We start from the raw sequence: 18,748 nt of genomic DNA on the forward strand, positions 1-18,748 counted from the left end.
TTGGTGTTCAATATTGATTCTATGCATTAGTAATTCAGCTATTTAGGGTTAATGAAAAGACTATTGATTTGTAAATTCTAATAACCATTTAATGTTCATCACCTAAATTATTTACTCTTTCCTAGGATCCCAGCAAGATTTTTTTTAAGGTCAGATATACTTTAGCTGACTTATAGTTTTCTCTCTTTACTGTCTTAACCTTCAGGACTTTCCCCTAATATTCTTACATATTGCTAAATTGGATGCCATTCTACTTTTATAATTCAATTATTTCAGTGGCTCTATAAGCAGGGCATATGAGTTCTTCATGGACAGAAAATTTTTTACTAGATTTTGCTTCTTTCTCCCCAGCAATTCCCCAAGGACACAATCAATGAAGAAGTGATCGACTTTTTGAATCCTTACTTTGAAATGGCAGATTACAACATTGAAACTGCAAAGCGGGTGTGTGGGAATGTAGCTGGTCTCTGTTCCTGGACCAAGGCTATGGCATCCTTCTTTTCTATAAACAGAGAGGTGTTACCTCTGAAGGTAAGTCCACCACTGCACCTTATGATGAGCTTTGGGAAGGAATGGCAAGGTTAGTCATCTTGTCTCTTCCTAAAGCAGAAGGACTTTTGGCCTCTGTTGTACTCAAATCCATGGAGGAGAGCAGCTAATACTTCAGCTGCGCATAGGATGCTCCTTTGATCTCTGTAGTCCTGCTCTATTCAGAAGTGCATAAAGCTCAGAGATTGGACTGTCTATAAGGAGACCAAGCCCATGGGAGAGCTCCTGACAAGTTTTATTTCATAAAGCCAACTTGGAAAATAAAACCATAGAATCCTACAGATTAGATCATCTAATAATATCCAACATCTCCTGCCAGGGAATCTCTCACTAAATCAGTGTTAAAGGATTGAGAGAGGGACTGGATTGGTTGTCAGACTTGGCATGGTGCCCCCCCCTACCAGTTATATAATACTATTTAAGAATAGGTGATTTATCATTAACTGTTTTGCTAAATTTTGTTTGTACTTCTTCACCATTCAGTGACACTGTCTTCTATGAAAGGAGAAGCAAGTGCATGCTATCAAAATGGGATATTGATGACATAAAAATCACCCCTCAAGGCTTGGGTTGATTTTTTTCACTTGGTATGAGTGGGTTCTTTCAAACCTACTATTCACATTAATAACTCAAGATACTTAATTATACTCATGTTAATAAAGTTGATAGAAGGTAGAGGTAGATTTGCAAGTTTCATTTTCTTCCATAATGGTTACTACCTAGCATCATTTCTCTTATGGCTGAAGCTCTTGGATTTATACTTTAGCAATGTAAAATACAATGTCTTATTTGGTTTGAAGAACTTCAGAGCAAGCAATTGATGCTGTTCTACCTGGCATGAATTTTATTTACTTATTTATTTATTTGGTCTTTGAGCCACACCTAGCAGTGCTTAGTGTTTACCCCGGTTCTGCATTCTGAAATCACTTGTGGTGGTTTTCTGGGGGGACCTTAGGAGATGCTTATGATTGAACCTGGGTTAGCAGTGTGCATGGCAAGCACTCTACCTGATGAACTATTGCTCTTACTGTTCCAACATGATTTATTTTTATTTTATTTTATTGAAACCATTGTGTTTACAAAGTTCTTCATAGCTAGGTTTTTGACAGACAATGAATCAAGGCCAATCCCACCACTAGTGTCCCCTCCATCCATCAATGTTACCTAATGCATTCCATACCACCACCCCTGACAGTATAACAGGCCCATTTTAAGTTTAGATTGTTAGAGTTTGTATCTTTTGATTCCATTGTTATTGCTTTTGGCTTGGATATCTAGTTCTGTCCTTTTCTGAAACCATCAATGCATCTGAGACTGCTTGTCCCTTGGTACCCATCCTTTCATATTTTTCTCCTCCTTCATTCAATTTGTTTCCTTCTTCTTGCTATACTCTGGGGCCAATGGTGTTCAAGACAACACTCATTTAAACCACTGCATTTCTTCTAAATACCACATATAAGTGATATCATTCTGTATTTAACCTTCTTTTGGATTACTTCATTTAATAATATCTTCCAGTTCTATCTACAAACATGATTTAAAAAATTAAACCATTGTGAGTTTCAGAGCTAAAAAATTGTTGCTAGTTAAGTTTTGATCACACATGTGCCAGCACCCAACTCTTCATCAGTGTTCATTTTCCACAACCAATTTTATTTCCCTCCTATTGTCCCATTTCTGTCCTAACCCACAGCCTACCTCTATTGCAGATACTTTTTTGTTCTGCTCTCCTCTCTCTCTCTCTCACTCTTTTTCTTTCCTTTTTTTCTTTTTAGGCAGTGTGGTTTGCAATCTTGTTACTGAATGGGTATCATGCATAATATGCACTTTACTTCCTTTAAATTTCCATTTCTTGTCCTGTCCTGAATGATCATTTCCAAATCTTCTTATTTAACATGAGTTTTAACTATAAAAAAGTCTACCATAGTTAAAAAGTGATTATTTTGATGTTAGCTGAACTATAAGCATGGCATTAAATAGGCTATACTTTGCAATTTTTTTCTAGTGGATAAGCATCTATCGCATCTTAAAGCTGAATTAATAATAGTTTTTGTTGTTGTTTTTGGGCCACACCAAGTGACACTCAGGGGTTACTCCAGGCTATGCGCTCAGAAATCGCTCCTGACTTGGGGGGCCATATGGGACGCTGGGGGATCAAATCAAGGTCAGTCCTAGGCTAGCGCATGTGCAGCAGATGTCTTAACACTTGCGCCACCACTCTGGCCCCAATGATGGATAGTTTTTATGTTTTGTATGCGCGTGTCTGTCTGTCTGTCTGTCTGTCTGTCTGTCTGTCTATCTATCTATCTATCTATCTATCTATCTATCTATCTATCTATCTATCTATCTACCTACCTACTTATCTATCTATCTATCTATCTATCTATCTATCTATCTATCTATCTATCTATCTATCTATCTATCTATCTATCTATCTATCGTCAATATAACATGTAGTCAATAATATAGCCAATAAAATGTGCTAAAAGCGGCACCAAACACTGGATATTCAAATCTGACTATCCTAAGAATAAGAAACTCTCTCTTCTCTGCCCTTTCCTTTCTGCTCATTTAGTCTTATGTCCACTTCAGTGCTGTGGTAGGATAGGAAATGAAGGGTGCATCACCCATATGGGGTGCTCACATATGCTCCAGGACTTTGTGCTTCTCTTACAAGTCTTATGTCCCAGGATTAGACTCCTATATTCTTCTGACCATCTGGGAACACACAGTGTATTGGGTCATTTCTAAAGACAGAGAATGAATGCTTTCACTTAGGTCCTGTGCATTCACCGCCTGGGAGAAGAGTAGGTGATTTGGAGGTTGCCATAAGTGTGCTCTGATTCCTGCAGGGAATTCACTTGGAAGTGAAGCTTCTCCTTAAATTTAGTAGAAGGCCTTGCTCACGAATTAGTAACTGTTCTTTTTCACCTCACAACCCCTGGAGACTGGCCAAGTGACTTTTAATCGGGAATAAATCTCATCTTGTTCATTTCTGCTGCAATTAACATTCTAGTGAAATTCTTTAAAATGAGGCTTCTCACAAATACTCTGTTGCTATTGATTTGCTCTCAAAGGCCTCCTTCCCTCCACCTCCCTTCATTGTGGACCTTTGCTTGCTACCAGACTTGGTTTCTGAGAAGTCCCCCACTAGAGGGCATTTCCTGATATGGGACTGCTAGGAGCCATTTTTCAGACTCACTGGTCAAATCACAGATCAAAGCAGTGCTTCGAATTTTAAACCCCCCCCCCCCGCCAACTATTTCTAAAGACTTAAAGGGACATGTATATCTCCTTTGAATATGTTAGATGTAGTCCCTTAACAGGCATAACCTTTATTGAATATTCTCTTATATAGCAACAATTCCCCCCATGTTTATTTTTTGTGATCTGTTCAATAAGAAATTCTGGTAGAAAAGTCTCTCTGTTTTGAGTTCATGTTAGAGCCAAGTTACGGGGATAGTTGGACTTGTACCCTCAGCCCCCATATGCACCAATAATACCTTGTGGCATTTCTCTTTTTTTGCATAGGCACATTAAAATGAGAAAATATTACATATGCAAATAAGTTCTTATCTAATAGAGATAGGAACACACAAATTTTGTAATGCAGTGGGGCCTTACACCCTGAACATTGTCATAATGACTTGGCTTAAGCCTCAGAAGAAAGGGTATTGTTCATTCACCACTGAACCATGGATACCATCTACAGAAACAATCACGGTTGGGCCCGGAGAGATAGCACAGGGGCGTTTGCCTTGCAAACAGCCAGTCCAGGACCAAAGGTGGTTGGTTCGAATCCCGGTGTCCCATATGGTCCCCCGTGCCTGCCAGGAGCTATTTCTGAGCAGACAGCCAGGAGTAACCCCTGAGCACCGCCGGGTGTGCCCCCCCCCCAAAAAAAAACCAAAATCCAAAAACCAAAAGAAACAAAAAGAAACAATCACTGTTGTCTATAACATCACCAGGAAGCAAACCTCTATCAGGGAAAACCCTACTGCTGCCCTGGCATCAACTTACTTTAAAGAGGGTCCTTTTAGGGGCCGGGCGGTGGCGCTAAAGGTAAGGTGCCTGCCTTGCCTGTGCTAGCCTTGGACGGACCACGGTTCGATCCCCCGGTGTCCCATATGGTCCCCCAAGCCAGGAGCAACTTCTGAGCACATAGCCAGGAGTAACCCCTGAGCATTACTGGGTGTGCCCAAAAACCAAAAAAAAAAAAAAAAAAAAAAAGAGGGTCCTTTTAACACCCAGATGACTTATCAGCAGCAACAACTTGCTTTCAGGGCAGTGCTCTCTACATTGTCCTCTAATGGTGAGGTGAAACTAGAGGATGCTCCACATCATCCTGACTTCTATGTAGGATATGCACAGAAACCAGGATCTCTAACTACAGAAACCTGACATCAACAACAGAGATTGTGTGAAAAAAATTCTACTGGGACCACAGAGAATGACTCAGGAGGACAATCTAGTAAGCTTGGAGCCCAGAGTTGGTCTTATGCCAAAATACTTCAGGTTTAAGGTCTTGTATTTAGGCCAAGGCTTTTTCTATTTCCCCTATATTTTGCTGGGCCTATGCAAACAACAATTGCTACTCCCACACATTTTTTACTGCATTTCTTTAATTCTTATCCTTAAAAATAAAAAGAAGAGCTTACTAAACCTTCTGCTGTTTCTAATAATAACTTTGCTTTCGGTCATATTTATTTATTTATTTATTTATTTATTTATTTATTTATTTATTTATTTATTTATTTATTTGGTTTTGGGTCACACTGGGCATCGTTCAGGGGCTACTCCTGGCTCTACACTCAGAAATCGCCCCTGGCAGGCACAGGGACCATATGAGATGCTGGGATTCGAACCACCATCCTTCTGCATGCAAGGCAAATGCCTTACCTCCGTGCTATCTCTCCGGCCCCGTTGCTTTTGGTCATCTTGAAACAAATGTTTTATGATCAACTATTTGGTGCATTTTCTTTAAATAAATTCATTAAAAATAATAAAATGAGGTTTCTCCTGGAAACTATGAAAACAAACTAGTATCTATCAATATTATAAGCAACATACCAGACTTGTGCACTCTCTCTCTCTTTTTCCTTCTCTCTCTCTCACTCTCTCTCTCTCTCTCTTATCCACAGATGCAATCAGTTTTGAAGGCTTTTATGCCATTTGTTTTATCAATGTTTTAAGTTTGACTAAAGCAGACTCTATTTTGCCTTTTTTCCCCCCTTGAGAAGTGTTCGAGGAAACAGGCTCCTTTGCCTGTGCAACTTTGACATTAGTGTTTGCTTCAGTGAGTTGTCTGACTCAGGGAACTTGTTTTTCTCCACAATTAAGTCTCGGTCATAGGCTGAGGGTAGAGAAGAGATGAAAATAAATAAGTGCTCTAAGAATCAGGTGCTTTTTAAACTACACTTTTAAAACATTTTGTTGTTGTCATTGATTCTAGTCCATTATGAAACCCTGATTATTTTTTCTTGAAGAGTTAATTCTGCCCACAATTTGGAAGTCTAAGGTTTTCAGTTTGAAAAATAATTTATCATGAATTAAAAAAAATAACTTCATCTCAAACAACTCACAATGAATCTAGCTCTAGTAATGGATTTAGCCATTAAAGTTAATTTAAATATTTTATAGATTTAAGAGGAGGAACATTTAATTGCAGCCTCGACAAAAAGTGACTCAAATTCCTGGAATCATGTTCTACATCTAACATTGCTTTTGATTATGCTTTTAAAGGATAATTTAGTAGTTTCCTAAAAACCTTTTTTAAATTTTAAAGTGATTAGTTATTTTCCAAAAAGCAGGAACTATCTGAAAACTGTAGGTACAACCTCAAGACCATTGCTGTCTACAAAACTTAGATTTTTATATGAAGAGAATACATGGATCTCATCCTTTATTTTGCCTTAACTTCATTGCCAACAGTGATGAATGATCCAAAGCAGTTGCTTTCAAACATTTTTTTTTCTCTACAGTACTTGGTCACATCATGTTCTCTAAAAGCCCTATGTGTATTGGAATTTTATGTGTTTTAATATGGAGATTGACAGACTGTAGCCCAACAGATCAGTTGAGCACCTCTTTTTTGCCTCTTGTCTTTTTATATGGCAACATTTGTCTGCCTTTTTGTCTTTAAAGAACAACTTTGATGGGGGCCAGAAAGATAGTACAGTGGTAGGGCGTTTGCCTTGTAAGCAACTGACCCAGGATCTAGGTTGGTTTGAATCCTGGCATCCCATATGGTCCCCCGAGCCTGCCAGGATCGATTTCTGAGCACAGAGCCAGGACTAACCCCTGAGCATCACCGGGTGTGACCCAAAAACAAACAAACAAACAAAGAACAACCAAATTGAGCTGAGTTTTGCCTTCAACACTAGTTTGCGTTACTGTTTGATCAGAGGGGATGGAGATTTAGGGAAGTGTGTGAGCCATTGCTCTGTTCTGCCTCAGAAGGCTCCACATCAGGGTACTAGCCCACCCTCTAACCATCTGGGTTCTGTGCAGGCTAACTTAGTGGTACAGGAGAACCGACACATCTTGGCTATGCAGGATCTGCAGAAGGCCCAGGCTGAGCTGGATGCCAAGCAAGCAGAGCTGGATGTGGTGCAGGCCGAGTATGAACAGGCCATGACAGAAAAACAGGTAAGCAGCCTCTGGCCTGAGGGTGCGGCCATGGGCTGTGATCTGTGCATACTTCGGGATCTGTGCTCAGGTATCACTCTTGGTGGTGATCAAGGGACCCTCAAAGGTGCCTAGGATGAAACACAGGTTGACCTTTTGGAAGGCCAAGTTCCTTACTCTTTGTTCTTTCTCTCCAGCCCCCAGAATTGTATGACACTTTCTCCTGCCATTCTTAGAACACTGAACCTGACTCAGTCATTGCTTTTAAGTCCATTCCTTTAAGGAGTCCCAAGGTAGAAGTTTAAATAAACATTTCAATTTCTCTTTATTCAGAATGAATGGTAGTTCTTAAAGAGAAGTTTTCTGAAAGCAAAAACGAGTTTTTCAGACATTCACGTATATTGCTTCCTTGGGTTTCTCCACAAGATGCCTTCTGGGATACTGGAACTGACAGAGAAAATGAGCACTGTGATGAAAGAATCGATGTGAGCTTATTTGACTGCCCCATTTTGTTAGGTTTTCGTTGGAGCACTTTTGCATGACTCCCTCCATTAACTTTCTCTGTGCTTGTTTTTAAGCATCAACTACTTATTTGTCAAAAGACCACTCAAGTACTGCTCCTATAAGCTTTCTGCTCTCCCTTTATATCTACATTTCAGCAAAAGTCTTTTAACAAGAGTAGCTCAACACACTCTTGACTCTGAGCTTACCTGATTCCTATCTTCTGGAATGAACAACTCCCAAACAACTCTTTGAGAGTCTAGGGACTACAGAACTGCATTATTGGAATCATCTTGTTCAGCCTCATAATTTGGGGGATGGGAGAAAATGGAAGATACCAGAAACAGACAGTTGTATGAACATTTAGTAGAAATAAAAAAGTGATCAGACATGAACACCAAACCCAAAGTCAATGACAACAGAATTGATACCCAATCTACAACAAGCTATACAAATGGGGACCAGTTACACTAGCATTATGGGAGGTAAAGGGAGGAGATATGGGATGCATGCTGGGAACAGGGGTGGAGGGAGGACAACACTGGTGGTGGGAATGCCCCTCATTCATTATCATTATGTGCCTTAAATATTAAGGTGAAAGATTTGTAATTCACTTTGGCCACAAACAAACAAACAAACAAACAAAAAACTCACAAGCTTATGGGTGGTCAAGGTGACTTCTGGAACTTCATAGATAGGCCTGCCTGGTCTGTGTAATCTGCCACTTACTGCACAGCATCTTTGCTTAGGGCCCCATCCAGGTGCCCTGGACAGATTAGACCTCCTCCAGAGTTACTGTGAACCCAGTCAGCTCACAAAGAAGGTCTGCCTCTTCCCCCTACAGTGCTAGATACTTTTCCCTCAGCTTTTTCAATGGCCCAATCCTCAAAAGTCCCAGGGCTTTGGCAGAGCCAGTCCAGGAGACGATGGGTGGGCATTTTTGTGTTTGGCCCAAAAGTAGGAGAAATAGGTATCTTAAGAAAAATCATTAAGGTTATAATGATAGTAGCTTCTTTTTTGTTTCTGGGGGGTATATGGCCTTGCTGAGGAGCTACTCCTGGATCAGTTCTTGGCAAAAGTTGAGAGTTTATGTGGTAATAGGGATTGAACCCAGGTCTCTTACATGCAATGCATGCACCCAAGATCCTGAGTTATCTTTCAAAGCTTAAAAATATTTTTATATTAATATTGTATTTAAACACCATGGTTGCAAGGTTGTTCAGATACAGTTTTACAGTTTATTTTTATAATTGAAAAGTTGTTTATAATTGAGTTTTAGTCATACAATGTAAAACACCCTCAACAGTGTACATTTCCCACTACCATGAAAAAATCTTTTCCATGAACAGTTTATTTTAGATGTCAGAAGAAATAGATACTGCATTCTGATGTTTCCCTCTGGCATTTTTCTTCTTGAGGAAGAATCAATACAATTATCTGGGTAATAAGGAATTGGAGGTGTGTCTGGGAGAAAGTTAGGCCATTTTAAAGTTAGAAAGTTTTCTCTATCAGCTCAGGTGAAGGATAACAGGAGGTTAGGACTACTGTAGAATGTATTACTTTTGAGAAATGCTGTCTTGGATTATTACTTCAAAACAATTCTTATTCCTTATAGAAAATGCACATAAAGGTGGAACAATAGAACTTTGTTCTTTATTATTGAATTTCTGAACAAATCCCTTGATTTGCTCATGTTTTTAAGTTCATTAAACATCGATCGATCATTCAGTATATGTTTTTACATAAATTAATTTTGTCTTACTAATATATATCATGTGCATAATTCTCAGTAAAAACATTTTTATGAAGTATTTTTTATTTTAAAGTATTTTTGCTACTCATGGGTGCACTATAATTTAATTTGATAATCCTGTATTATTTGATAAGTAGCATATTTGCATGAATTTCTAGTAATATGTTTTTTTCGGGTTTTTTTTCCATACCTGGTTGTACTCAGAGCTTAGTCCTGACTCTGTGCTCAGATATTACTTCTGTTATGATTTGGGGACCCATATGTAATGCCAAGGATTGAACCTAGATTAGCCACTTTTAAGGCAAGCATCCTACCCACTGCACTATCTCTCCAATTCCAATAGCTTTATAGTAGTTGAATCTTTATCCACATCCATTTTGGTGTCATAAGTATGGCTTAGTAGTAGTTCCAGTTTGTGGCAATCTGAAAACCTAAACAGAGCAGCATGTTTCTGAGCTCCAAGCCTGAAGTGCTCCCAGTGTGAGTGATACTGAGTTCAAGGACATATTGATAGAGAAGGAGGGATTTACTGAGATTCAAGGGACCTTGAGTGACCTCAGTATACCAGTCCATTTTTGCACCTTATTAATAGAGTTAGACTAAGCAACAATGATACTAGAATATTAACATGAGAAATCATCCTACCTTTGAAGGAATATTATTTTAAAATATACCTTTGTGCTGGATTATATCATTGGATATGTTTTTATTTCTTTTGTTATAGAGCTCTATAAATGATACAAATTTCCTTGATCTCTCAGTTCATAAACCTGGGAGGCTTATGATTCCACAGAAGAAATGTGGGTTTCAAGGTTTGGGTACACCTGGGCAAATGGAATGAATTTTAGGCTGCTTGAAGTTTACAACTCCTGTGTTGCAGAGACACAGATGTTTTGATGCTTTTAAATGCCTTTTCTGTGTCAGAGACCATCTGAGTGAGACTGAGCTTTTGTTTTTTTCTCCTGATGATGGTTGTCGGTTAAGACTTTGCTGGAAGATGCAGAGAGATGCCGACATAAGATGCAAACTGCCTCTGCGCTGATTGGGGGCTTGGCGGGAGAAAAAGAAAGATGGACAGAGCAAAGTAAAGAGTTTGCCGCACAAACAAAAAGACTTGTAGGTATGTAAGTTATTAGTGAAAGAGTGTTGGCCTTGATAGGGTTTAACAAGCTGAAGCTTTGAGAAAAATGCAAACCCAGTCTGGATTATGTTAGATTTCTCTGTGTGTATGTGTGTCACTGCAGGAGAAATAATGGCATTGGGCCTTTCCTGGTAGACGTGTTGATCATCTTTTGCTTTGTTTTGAAAAGGGCTTTATCTTTGTCAGTGTTATATAATTTTTATTCTGCACAAATCAGTAAGACAATATCAAATCCAAGTCAATTCCATTTATTTGTTTGTTTTTTTTGGGTCACACCCAGCAGCACTCAGGGTTACTTCTGGCTCTACACTCAGAAATCGCTCCTGGCAGGCTTGGGGGACCATATGGGATGCTGGGATTCGAACCACTGTCCATCTGCATGCAAGGCAAACACCTTACCTCCATGCTATCTCTTTGGCCCCCAATTACATTTTCAACATTGCAACTAATATTAGGTTATTTTTTACAGCAAAGAACATAGAGCCTGGCAAAGGCCTAGATCCTCAGCTAATGATGTAGCAGTCATATCAGAATCATATTGGATGTTCAATTTGAACACCATTTAAAAAAACCTCAGATTTCATTTTTTAAAATAAAATAGTATTCATATACCTCCTATTGAAAATAATTTTTAGGGAGGTTTACAAGAGTAGGAATGTTGATGGTTTTAGAGGTAAAATGTCAATATACCATACCATCCACCAAAGTGCTAATATCTCTTCACTGGTACTTTTTAGCCCCTTTGGTAACCTTAATTCTATGGTCAGAGATTCAAGATTTGTTCCCCCCCTTGAACATTTTTCTTCATCCATGCTATTTTTCCCTTTTTTTAAATTTGCCACATAGGAGTGAGATCACCTGGTTTGGGTTTCCTCTGACTTATTTCTCTTAGTCTGAGCATTCTGAAGTTCTATCTACATTGTAGTAAAAGGCAAGATCACAATAAAAAAAAAAAAAGCCAAGGGTCTTGAGACATGGTACAGCAGGTAGGACATTTGTCTTGCCTGTGGCTGACCCAGGATTAAACCCCGGAGTTCCTCCATAAGTGATTTCAATGCACAGGGCCAGGATTAAGTCTTGAGAACCTTAGTATATTACCCAAAAATTATTTGATAAAGTCACCATGTAAGGGCCGGAGAGATAGCATGGAGGTAGGGCATTTGCTTTGCATGCAGAAGGATGGTGGTTCGAAACCCAGCATCCCATATGGTCCCCCGAGACTGCCAGGAGCGATTTCTGAGCATAGAGCCAGGAGCAACCCCTGAGCGCTGCAGGGTGTGTTTCCCCCAAAATAAACAAACAAACAAACAAAAAGTCACCATGCATAGATATTCTAAGTCATTTATGTATTATATTTCAATATATATTTTTATTATACCCAATTTTTTTTTTGGTTTTTGGGCCACACCTGGTGACACTCAGGGTTTACTCCTGGCTATGTGCTCAGAAATTGCCCCTGGCTTGGAGGACCATATGGGATGTTGAAGGACTGAACCGCAGTCCATCCTATGTTAGCCTCCTGCAAGGCAAACATCTTACCACTTGTGCCACCACTCCAGCACTATTTTACCTAATTTTTAAAGAAAAAAAACCACAATTAAATTCTCATATGAATATTTGGTTCTATTGATTAAGATCCTTTGAATGAAATGTCCTCTAACATTGCGTTCATTTTCTAATTAGACATCAACTTCTTATGCCCAACAAAAGTCAAAACTACTCAGAACTTCACTTTTAGTAAGCCAATGGTTCCAACATGGTTGGAATGGTTCCATGTTGGTCTTCAAATATTTTAGCAGAGTTTTTCTTTTTATTTTAGGGGATGTGCTGTTGGCTACAGCTTTTCTATCTTACTCGGGTCCATTTAACCAAGAATTTCGTGATCTGCTGCTGAATGACTGGCAGAAGGAAATGAAATCTCGGAAAATTCCATTTGGAGACAGTCTGAACCTCACTGAGATGTTGATCGATGCTCCTACGATTAGTGAGTGGAACCTGCAAGGTCTTCCAAATGATGACCTGTCAATTCAGAATGGAATAATTGTCACCAAGGCATCTCGATATCCGTTATTAATTGATCCACAGACTCAAGGCAAGAGCTGGATTAAAAATAAAGAAAGTCAAAATGAGCTTCAGGTAAATTGTAGTTGAGTACATGGGTACTCCTGTCAACAAGAATCTGAAAATAAAAATACTTTTTAAAGTATTAGATTAACTGTAATTCTAGATTTATCAGTCACCGGTACATGTCTAAAATCTGATATGAAAATATTTTCTAAAAGTGGCATTATGAGTATTGGTGCTGACCTCTGCTGTTTTTGTCTTTCAAATATGTTTTGTTAGGTTGGGAGATGCAGTGAATACAGAGCAAGGTTGAGCTGTTTTTGCATAAAGTGGATATCATTGCAGGGGCTAGAGTGATATTACAGCAGGGAGGCCATTTGCCTTGCACATGGCCAACCTTGCAGATGCCTAAGCTAAATGTGATTCAAAAACAAGCAGAAATATGCATCATTTCACAATGATACTCCACAGTGATTCCATTTTTATTTATCATGAAGGTGGTAGCAGTGATGGTGGGGGTAAGGGACTTTACTGCCATGAAGACTGTGCTTATCCTGATAAAGTAACAGGGCCTGGAAGTTTGCTAAGGATAGTTAAAAATGGAAAAAAAGAACTTCAAGATTTCTGTCCACCACATTTAGAATGGTTTTTAGCAGGAGGCTCTGAATTCCTGTTAGTCTCTGTTTAGTATCAGTTATCCTTGAGTGTTGCATTGTGACACTTGTCTTTCTTTCAAGGGTAACTTTTGGATCTTGTTTCTAGATCACATCTCTAAATCACAAGTATTTCAGAAACCACCTGGAAGATAGTCTTTCTCTGGGAAGACCTTTGCTTATTGAAGATGTTGGAGAAGAGCTTGATCCAGCCCTGGATAATGTTCTAGAGAGAAACTTCATTAAGACGGGCTCAACCTTTAAGGTGGGTTGAGCCCATGGACAACAGTTGTGCAGAAAAAGTGCTGTGGCATCAGGCAAAGGGAATAAGGGGAAGTTTTGTTATTAGGCAGTGACTCAAATTGGAGTCAGTGGCAAGAGAAATTTACCTTTCTGTTTTATACTTATAAGTGAATATTAAAATATTGAAGACTTCTCGAAGGAATATATGATTCACTTGTGTATGAGAGTCTCATTCTAGTTTGCTGTTTGACTCTTAAATATAGGTAAAAAATCTGGATGCTTCATTCTTTAGTGTTATTGGAAAATTCCATTCATGGACCGACAATGAGCATTCTGACCTTCCATGCAAATGACCATATGGAGGAACCATAATCTCTACTCAACCCTAGCCACCTAGTTCTTAAACACCTCTCCCAAACTTTCTCAAATAGGGCTTGAACCCTGCCCTCCTATTTTCAGAAAACCTCATAATGTGGGTAACAAGATTGTTACACCTCTTGGTATACATATAACATTATCTACCTCTACTTCTGAACCAAATTTTGTATGAGAACATCTCACTTCTACAGTTTAACAGAGTAATCTTTATTCTATATTATATTTTGTATGGAATATGTACTGAAATTTCTTCCTTGTCCTTCCTTCCATTCCTTTTTTCTTCCTTTCCCCTTTCTTCTCCCTTCTTTTCATCTGTCCTTCCTCTCCCCCTATCTACCTTTCTTCCTTTTTCCTCTCCCTTTTTCCTCTCCCTCCCTCCCTCCCTTTTTTCTCTCCCTCCCTCCCTCCCTTTTTTCTCTCCCTCCCTCCCTCCCTTTTTTCCCTCCCTCCCTCCCTCCCTCCCTCCCTCCCTCCCTCCCTCCCTCCCTCCCTCCCTCCCTCCCTCCCTCCCTTCCTTCCTTCCTTCCTTCCTTCCTTCCTTCCTTCCTTCCTTCCTTCCTTCCTTCCTTCCTTCCTTCCTTCCTTCCTTCCTTCCTTCCTTCATTTCTCTCCTGCACTCCCTCTGTGTCTCCTTCTCTCCCCCCATCCTCTTATTCCCTCACTTCCTTCTTTATTTTCTTTCTTTCTAGAGGTCCAAATCCCTGTGTTAGTCTAATGGCCATACCTTTTCAGTGTACAAATTATCTCTAGATATATAATGAATCATTTGTTTCAAGCACTTTTGGTTCTGTACAAAAGGCTGTATCAATGCCTATTTTATTACATTTCACCAAAAAGGTCAAAGTTGGTGACAAGGAGGTCGATGTGATGGATGGGTTCAAGCTCTATATTACCACCAAACTGCCGAATCCAGCTTACACTCCAGAAATCAGTGCTCGTACTTCCATCATTGACTTCACTGTCACCATGAAAGGTCTAGAAGATCAGCTACTGGGGAGAGTCATCCTCACAGAGAAGCAAGTGAGTGGACTATGACATTTTCTACATTAGGTTGTGAGTAAAAACATTTGTAGGTGATAAAGACTTACATCAGTGAATGTTTCGTAAGTACAGTTTCATATTTGAACAAATGGATATTACACCTCACCTACTATCAAAGGTGTAATTACCACCCACCTCTCTCCATTTAATCTCAACACACCTTACTTGTCCCATCTTCTCTCTCCACCTGCTGATAACCACCTTTCTATTGTCATATAATAGAAATATTTACTTTTCTATTTTTCCATTGGATTTCTTTCCTTATAGCCTATGTGCATATAGTCATTTTATTCTTTAACTTATTACATTTATCACATGTTAAAATTCTTTCATTGGCAAAAATAATACAATAAACAATGTGAGGATTGAGTTTCTCCCCTTATAATTCTATATCAATTCCCAGGTGCCTTAGATAACTAGAATCTATTATCTACCCCATATGTTGGTTTCATCTGGATCTCTGAAGCACAGCTCTATAATCAAGAGATTTTTGCATAAATAGCTAATGTAACTAAGAGTATGTCAGGATTACTTTTGTATCTTTTTCTCATCTATTGCTTTATTTTTTTGGTGAGTTTGGAGTGCTGCTCATATATTGACTTTTAGATTTCTATTATGCATCTGAGCTTTACTTTCACTTCATTTATTATTATGTTTTAAAAATAGAAAATTAAAAATTCTATACTTAGATAACACATGCTATCTATTAATTCTCATTTGGTACCTGTGGAGGCTCTGTGTATGTTTATAGAAGGTAGAAGTGTGCTATCCCAGAGGGAGACATGTACATTGGAGTATGCTGTCTAAGGAAATGAAATGCCCACAATTGTGCCTGACATCCTGTGTGTTCTCTGTGCTTCTGCTTTTTTTTTGGAATCACTCAGTGAGTGTTAGATAAAAGCCCTTTGAATGGGCTTGGCTGGTGGTGGATGGTGATGGAGGCCTTTCTCCTCCAGCCTAGGACCATGTGTATCTGCAACCCCCTCCAGCCGGCGGGTCAGCAGCTTCAGGTAGAGGCGAGGAAATCATCCACAGACAGATTCCAGGAAATATCAGCTTTATTCATGCCCTAGCCAACATGTGTGGCTTCTCTCATAATCTTTTTTTTTAATTTTTATTGTGACCAAAGTGCATTACAAATCATTCACTGCATCATTTATGGTACATAGTGACAATGAATGAGGTGTTTTCCCACCACCAGTGTTGTCCTCCCTCCGTCCCTATTCCCAGCATGCATCCCACATCATTCTCCTCTACCCCCCAGTATGCCAGTGCAACTGGTCTCCACTTTACAGTTTGTTGTAGATTGAGCATCCATTCCACTGTTATTGGAGCTAAAAAGGAAAAGAAAAAGGGGAGAAAAAATTTGGTGACAACTACCAAAGAAAGAAAGGAGAAAAGAAAAAAAAAAAGAAAAATGGAAGAAAAAAGAAAAAAATGGACCTGGCAAATAAAAATAAAAATAAATCTCTAAATAATAACCACAGTGTGAAAAAGAAAGAGAAAAGTAGAAGAACAAAGAGAAGGAAAATAAAGTCAAAAACTAACAAATCAAAACAAAACATGAAAAAGTATGGGTGCTGGAGTGGTAGGGTTTGGCATTCCCCCCATTTTTTTTTGTATAGGCACAGTAAGTATTGGGGACAAAAGGGAATTCCTATGGCCTAAGAGATTCAGGGTTTCTCCATCCTTGAAGCATACCATCATGGGATCAACTCCTGGCTCCATATATACTCATTACCCCATCCCAAAGGCTTTTTTGTGATGCCAGGAAAGTTTTCTCTCGGTTGTGTGTGAGAAAATCAAGCCACTATTGCTAGCGATCTTGGTATTTGCGCAGGTTATAGGTCAGGGTCTAGGATAGAGTCTCTAGGTTCTAGAGGTTCCTATCCATCATTGTCGTGGTGTTCAGTCTTCTGTAACACTTGCTCCCTGTTTTCGTTAAGTCCCTAAGCTGAAGCCTAGAATATTACTCTCATAACCTTTTTATGCGGAATCCCTACTCAGCCCTGCATTGTATCTCAGCCATCTCCTCTCCATCCATCTTCCTTATTCAATCTCTCCCTAGAACTCCTCCTCCAAATCTCCTCTATCAGTCCCTCCTCCCCAGCCTTCTACCAAACCTTTTGTAACCCCTCAAAGATCCTGCCCAGAAATAGAAAAGTCTTTCGTGCAGGTAAGGTTACAGGAAGAATGGGGGTTGGGCAACAGTGGATAATGGTCTATATTTATATATTTCCTACTTTTAAGTAATTATTTTATCTACAAACCATTTGAGTCCTAAACTAAGAAATCTATAGGAATTTAATAGGACTGTTTTGGTGAACTTTTATAAAATATGAAAGTTACTATTGATTATCTCATGAGTTCCATAGCAATGAAGGCTTTAGTTTACTGACCTATGTGCTTATTTTTATTAAAAGTATTAGAAACAGGGGGCTGGAGCAGTGGCGCAGGTGGTAGGATGTTTGCCTTGCATGCACTAACATAGGACAGACTGCGGTTTGATCCCTCAGCATCCCATATGGTCCCGCAAGCCAGGGGTGATTTCTGAGTGCATAGCCAGGAGTAACCCCTGAGCATCACTTGATATGGCCCCCCCCAAAAAATAAAAAGTATTAGAAACAATATTTAGAATTAGTTTCTCTTCTTATTTTCATTTTTTCCTGTGTCTTGAAGGTATCTGTAGGTCATAATTTCTTTCAAAGGTATGTTTTATATATTTTTCTCCTGTATAAATGTTGTCATATTTGCTCTTCCACGTCTTTCTACACTTGTCTTCTTATTGTTATCTACCTGCTTCTTCGACTCCCTCATTTTAGCTATCTTTTCTTCTTTTCTTTTGAATTTATAGTACATAACTCAGTTGGAAGATGTCTTAAAGCACTTGATTTAACTTTGTAAATTCACATGCTGAGTGATCTGAATATGGCAGGAACTAATGCTATAGAAAATTCCTATTAAGAGATCACAGACATAGTAGTAGCTGTCAAAAGTTTTGAATGTCCCCAAGAAATCATGATTTGTAGTATTGTAAGCTGCAAAAATAGCAAAAGCAAAACATTATCAAAAATTCAAAATCTAAACACATTCTGCAAAAATAGCAAAAGCAAAATATTATCAAAAATTCAAAATCTAAACACATTCTATTTATTTATTTATTAGAGATGAATGAGGAAGGAATCTTGACACCATATCACTCTATACATATACACCATACATACATATATACATACATACATACATACATACCCAATAAAGGACTTTTTCATGCTTTGTAGCTCCAGATTTGAACAGCAGCACCACTGACATTCACTGGGGTCAGTAACCATCCCTGTATCTCAGACTCTGCTTTCACCTGAGCCTTTGGCTTCAGGGAGATAAGGGGCCCTGCTGTCAGGTTGAATAATATCCCATTCTTGGTTCCCTTACATTCAACCCAGATGCATAGCCTCCTTGCAAGAAAGGAATTGAATTCTGTCTGGTAGATTTCAGTTGTCACAAAATCAAACAAAACAAAACAAAAAGCCCAACAAAGCACAGGCACTCCAGTCTTGAGCTATAATTGTTGGAGCAAAGGTTTAATACAAAGTGGAGGGCCCTTAAAGTTCCTTTGTGAAGACTTGAATAGTTTGGGGTGAAGTCAGATTGTATCCTTGGCCAGCCCTTTTGTTACTTCCCAGGGAAGCTGCATGTCTTGAGAGAATGATTCCTATAGTCAGAATCTATTCTAGACTCAGAGTAAATGCTTCTTACAAAAAGTATGTTGAGGTCAGACAGCACTGATTCTGTTAGGAA

The 18,748-nt window shown here is 39.0% G+C and overlaps 1 protein-coding gene across 1 annotated transcript in view; it reads left to right on the top strand.

Moving 5' to 3' along the window:
- DNAH5 (dynein axonemal heavy chain 5) overlaps nucleotides 1-18,748 on the top strand; it is a 336,377-nt gene that overhangs the window by 260,563 nt on the left and 57,066 nt on the right. The window contains exons 60-65 of the mRNA XM_049768362.1: nucleotides 352-531; nucleotides 7,060-7,197; nucleotides 10,415-10,550; nucleotides 12,391-12,707; nucleotides 13,398-13,553; nucleotides 14,747-14,929. Coding sequence (XP_049624319.1) covers nucleotides 352-531; nucleotides 7,060-7,197; nucleotides 10,415-10,550; nucleotides 12,391-12,707; nucleotides 13,398-13,553; nucleotides 14,747-14,929 — 1,110 coding nt within the window. The remainder of the gene's footprint in view (nucleotides 1-351; nucleotides 532-7,059; nucleotides 7,198-10,414; nucleotides 10,551-12,390; nucleotides 12,708-13,397; nucleotides 13,554-14,746; nucleotides 14,930-18,748) is intronic.

The sequence above is a fragment of the Suncus etruscus genome, chromosome 2, assembly GCF_024139225.1.
Source record: "Suncus etruscus isolate mSunEtr1 chromosome 2, mSunEtr1.pri.cur, whole genome shotgun sequence".
NCBI lineage: Eukaryota > Metazoa > Chordata > Mammalia > Eulipotyphla > Soricidae > Suncus > Suncus etruscus.